The 6000-nt window shown below is 30.5% G+C and overlaps 1 protein-coding gene across 1 annotated transcript in view; it reads right to left on the minus strand.

The window, feature by feature from the left end:
- The window catches only part of LOC143244696 (elongation factor Tu, mitochondrial-like), a 40605-nt gene extending 34837 nt beyond the window's left edge, over positions 1 to 5768 (minus strand). The window contains exon 1 of the mRNA XM_076489812.1: positions 5668 to 5768. Within this exon, the coding sequence (XP_076345927.1) occupies positions 5668 to 5710 (43 nt within the window). The 5' untranslated portion in view covers positions 5711 to 5768. The remainder of the gene's footprint in view (positions 1 to 5667) is intronic.
- Positions 5769 to 6000: the final 232 nt, after the last annotated feature.

Genomic DNA, 6000 nt, shown 5'->3' on the forward strand with positions numbered 1-6000 from the left:
CTCAACAGTATAAACCTGATACACAAAAGAGGAAATTCAAACAGCAGAAACGATGGTATGAAAGTAGGGGAAAGTCTGTTTTGTTGTTGGTTTTGAAAAAGAAAAGTGAAGATCAGCTCAATGCTTTCTATTCAGGTTCTACTGCCAGTAACTGCTATGAAGCAAATGCTGTTACTTTTGAATAAAGTGATTGAGTATGGTTAAATGTCAAATAATACTAATACAAATAACAATGGCAATCTCAAAACATATCCTGCTACAGTAAAGTAAAGTACCTATCTACAGTCAAACATGATCACAACTGGAGGAGCACTTTCAAAATATACTCCTGAAAAATCCAACAGTTCAGTGGTTTTGATGTTGGTATTCTAACCCAATCACTGTATCAACTACTAACTTTCTGCACACCCAATGCAAGTCTTGCTATATTTTGTTTCATTTTTTACATTATCATCTTTAACATCTTGGAAAATTGCAATAGGAAGAGTCATTTATGATACAACTATTGATATTTATTCCAAATTTCAATTTTTACTTATGTTTTAGTACATTATTTTAAAATCTCCAAAAACTTACCCATAAAATACAATTTTTTTTATTTTGAATTTTTTAGTAATTATATACTCCTTATGGTTTCAAGTAATATACAAAACCAAAAACAAACAATAAACAAGTACTTTTTACTTTTAAATAGGATTTAACATTTATATATGTATTTAGAAAACATTTTGTTTCATAAATATGTTTACCTCAAGTTTTTCTTGGCAGCTGTATTTTTGTTTATTGTATTGAAAAATATCTTACATTTACCATGCACTATGGTGGTTACTTTCATTTAGTCCAGTGCAGGTGCATTTGATCATTACTGTAGATGTGATAGTAAGAAAGATTTTTAGTACTTGAATATAATTTCTCTAAACTGTCACACAAGTCTGTTTCAACACATCCTTGTAATTTTTTTCATGATACATACAAACTTTTGACACTACTAGTATGTACTAGTTAAAGTACAGGTGGTTTGAATAACACTGCCTGATCCTAGTTACATGGTATATCCTATTACAAGATATTACCAAACAATACAGATACCATAAGTTAAAAAGGAAAATCACTTTACAGAACTTAAAAGGTTAGCCCTGGCAACATTTCTCTTATCACAGGCAAGATTTATACACCAACAATATTTCTGCCAGGTTTCTTCTTCAATAGACTATATACATTGTTTTTTCCCTTTCTCTTTAAACCTCAAACATTTGTATTGTAGTTGTCACACAATAAGCAACAAATTTTTTTGATAAATCATATTTTTAACACTCCTACGAAAAGTGGGGCCTAATAGGCCCCAGAGCAACTGGAAAGGTTATTAATATTAGGCTAATAATTTTGTATTTAAATGAAATTGCCATTTAAATCCATTAATGAATGGATTAACGAGATTCCCACTGTCCCTATCTACTATCTAGCGAAACCACAGCCAGGGGAATGGGCTTGGAGAAATCAGGACTAGAAACGTCTTTTCGTAGGAGTGTTAAAGTGTATACCAAGAAATTTGTCAAAATTTCTGATGTCACTCCAGGAATCGACTGAAAGTCTAAAAGTTTTACATTCATTCTCTCCTCTGGCAAAAAAATATCTCACCATGACAAGTATAATTTTGGCATCTTTTCGGTTTGAAGCATCTGCTGTAAGTGAAATGAACTGGACCTCTATTAAGTCTCTCTTCAATTCTTCTGCTGCTGAAAGATCAATTGCATTCAAAATAATAGCCTCACTCTTCATTCTGGCAGAACTGAACTTTGGTTCAAATAACTTTGCTATCAGATTGGAAGAGCAATCAGATGTTTTAAAGCTTATGTTATAAACAGCACTGTGATAAGCAAAGGTTGCTTCTTTGGCAGCTATTAACAAGTCACTCTCTTCAGACACTGTTTTTTTAAAGAATACATCAGCTCTTAAACTTTCAGCAGCTACTGATAGACGAGCTGCATGTTTAGCACTTTTAAATGGTCTTTTATGTCTGAGCGGCCACCATGTGAAATAGAGAACTCAGATAAACACTGCAAACATTTGACTCTGTCCTCCTTGCCACAAATGTTTTTCAAGAATGGATATTTTTTTTGCAATTCACTGTTGAATGTGCACTTCCTTTTACCAGCTTTCGACATAATGACTAGGATTAATTTCTAAAACAAAAGAACGAAAACAATTCAGCATGTACTGTATGATTAATATAATAAATGCTGTAATAAGTAAAGCAATCACAAAGCACAAACACTTGCTCAAAGAAAGCTTTGCATATGCTGCCACTCAGCACTTGTGCAACTGCCATTAGGTGCATATCCCCAATAGCAGCCTACTGATGAATCATTACACTTGTCTGATGCAATCGCTTTGAAAATTTGTATGCTACAGTACTATGGCTCCTCAACCCATCAATTAATAAAATGAAAACTTAATTATTTTTTGTCAACACTAAGTCAGGATTCTATCCAGATTTTCCATTTATCCTTTTTGGAGTTTATGCCTTTTCATCAAAAACCAGGACATTCTGAGAGAATTCAGTGTCAACCAGGCCAAATTAGGAAATCAAATGGGACACCCCGAGACAGACCCCTCAAACTGGGACGTATGGTAAGCCTACATAATGTACATATAATAAATTGGAGACACCTGAAGTAAACTGTAATATGTAACACTGCATACTTATAATCCAAGACTGAATAAATTACTCTATTAAGAAATCATAAACCTGAACCTGTTGACAGTCAGTTTATACATGCACATCTGCATTTGGGGAAGGGATCACGTAACAATCCTATTTTTGAGCAGCTCTTGTAATATACTTCAACCATGTGCAGTTTTGTAATAATATTTTATTCACTCAATTTCAAGCCAGCAACTGATAGTGGTGTTTAGAAACAAAATAAGAAGGATCCAGGCCTGTATTGATGCCAATGGGGATCACTTTCAACATTGTTTATAATTATCATTCATATTTACCTCCTGATTTCTATATTGAAACATGTCTGTATATATATAAAGACACATACACACACTTTTCTTCATATAATTTCACCTAATAAAACAAATCAGTTTATAAAATATGCCAATTCTGATAATAACTCGCACCTCATTCAAATGGTGATGGGTGGGAGTCTGAAGGTACCAAGTCATGAAGTTTTATTTTTCAAGACTAAAGACATTTTTAATCCTATGTACTAATACCTAGAAACTTGTGGTTCAAACTGGTTGTTAGTATCCCATTTTGCTACTAATTACACTAGAAAAACGTTATATATGTTCAAACTGATTGGTGATGGGTGGGAGTAGTATACCAAAGACATTTTGCTAATAAAACTTATAGAAACTGGCAGTATACTAATTTTGAAAAACTTAGAAGGCACGTTGTTAGTAATAGTGATTCCTGGAGAACTGATTCTTTGTTCATGGGAGTTGTCCAACTAAGAAGTTATTTGGAAAAACATAAATTTCCCATAATGAAACTACTAAATTACTATATAAAAACAACAAATAGAAAATGTCTACAGTATTATTTCATGCTGAGTTTGCACTGTTTATTTCAAAACAACCATACTGCCACCACTTATAAGTTAACTATAAATAAATAACACTGATTGTTACACATTTATGCACTATTTTGGCAATGATCAATGGATAATGTTAGCACCTAAAAATAGGGTAAGTCCATAGAAAGTAAGAATCAGTGACATATGACACATTAGCTCTCTTCATTGTTTTCAGTGTTTTCTACCCACCCAGAAACATTTGCTATTTGAAAACATGCACTCAAAACTTTGAAACCATTAATTAATACCTATTAGTCACTTAATTAAAAAAAAAGTCATATAATAAACTTTGTGGTCTTCTTTTGTTAATTTTTAAGCTTATGTAGGAACTAGATAATAAAGACAAAGGTAAAACAACAAAGTAAAAGACGACTAAGAAAATTACACAAACAGGTAAAAAAAAATGTAATAAGGAAAAACAATATCAATAACAGCTAAATTAAGCCAAAGCCAATTATTGAAACCATGTAAACTGAACAAACAATTATTGTTGTTAATACAACTTTATAATCAATTTTGTTACTTTTTTTTTACTTTACCTGTTTGTGTACTTTTCTTTGTCTCACAGGATTTACATATGTATGTGATGATTAAAAAGCAAAATACTTATTTTGGAATATATTTCATAACATTCCTGAAATATAGAACTTCTTACTATATGTTTGTGTATTTTTTATCTTTGTCTTTTCCTCTTGTTTTTATTATTGCCATTGGCTTATATATAATAAATGTGTGTGTATGCACAATTCCAACATACATGTCAAAAATAAAAGATATATTGTAGCTGTAAGCAGAGGATACATTGGATTGAAAACAGTTTGCTTTATATCACAGCATAGAACATGGTGAGATCTAAAGAACTTTAGCCCTTGACACATAGTAGACCTAAACAGCTATAACTTGAAGTTATAATGTAACAGTTGCTATGAGATATAACTGAGAAAGGTTGGAATTTACTACAAGTACACATCTGTCAATCATTATATACAAATTTTGAAACTAATGAAAACACAAAACTTTTCTTTAACTTCATAAATAAATACATAACTTAATTAACATTGGTTGTTCAGAGTTCTCAATTATCTATCATTATAATATAAATTCATGTTTTAAATTGAAGTACTTTGTTACAATTACATTTTATCTCACTTTATCATAGCATTCATGCAATTTTTCACACTACCAGGTAAAGTAATTTTATCTATAATGTTTCAATTAGATGTTCTCATGTTATGAAACATCAATGCACAAGTATAATTTTTAATTGGAAGTTGTTGATTATTAAATAAGTAATTCAAACTGCAGTGTAAATCTACTCATTTTATATTGTAGAATACAGTGGTAAGTAAGACTGTTATTTTTGCTACTTAAAAACAAATGAAACCCTCATACTAGTATACATTTCCATAACTCATACTGCAAAATTCTCAGCAAGAAGGTTACTAAAAATTATAACCACTGCAAAGTTGTGTCACTTATCAGTAGTCTTTCAAGTTCAGTATAGGTTGTTCATGGGAAACTTGACACATTGTCAAAAGACTAAACAGTTGTAAAAAGATTCCCGAGAACATCCCCTTTAACTAAGTCTTATGAAACTATTATGATTGACTAGGGATATTAGCAGTGCTCTAATTTTAAAAAAACATATGAGTATCAACTACGACTTGTAATCGTGCTAAATTCATAATCAAAGCTGAAACGAAAGTGTAAAACTACATCAATCAAATGATTGTTTACAAGTACAGGTTAATTAAACAATATTTTGTAGTTCTTATTACAGGATCTATAATAAGATGCTTGATTAACATAAAAATTAATATAATTCAATACAGTAACAAAAACTTTTAATTTATACAAAAATAGAGGATATCACTTCTTCCCATTCTGCTAAAAATTTACATAATACTCTTTTTCACTTGAACTTGAAACATTTCCAAGATTCACACGTGTAGAGATACTGTTATCTTATACTTATGTTTTTGCTGAGCTATTTTTCTTTGTATTTAAAACAAAGTAAATATTACTTTTTTTAACTTTCCTCACCACAAATTAAATAACCATTTCAAAACAACATTCGTACCTGGTCCCCCACATAATCTCGAGGTGATCATAGATGCAGCCATTTTCTAAGTAAGAATTTTTTTTTTCTAGAGGACGCTGAAGTTTAAAGCACATTCTTTTCAATACAGTTATAATAAACATTATAAAAGAATAGTTGTATACACCTATTTTTTTAATAATAAATATATAATAAGAACATTTTAATTTAAAATATTAGAAAAGGAAGAAAATGGATAATTATTGGTTTGTTTCATATTATCCATAGTTTATTGCGTAGTTTTGTGTTTTGAACAAAAATATAAAACATGATTTTATTGTGCTGATTTTTAAGTAATTTAAATTTTCAGGAGAA

Source organism: Tachypleus tridentatus, chromosome 2 (genome assembly GCF_004210375.1).
Source record: "Tachypleus tridentatus isolate NWPU-2018 chromosome 2, ASM421037v1, whole genome shotgun sequence".
In the NCBI taxonomy this organism is placed as follows: Eukaryota; Metazoa; Arthropoda; class Merostomata; order Xiphosura; family Limulidae; genus Tachypleus; species Tachypleus tridentatus.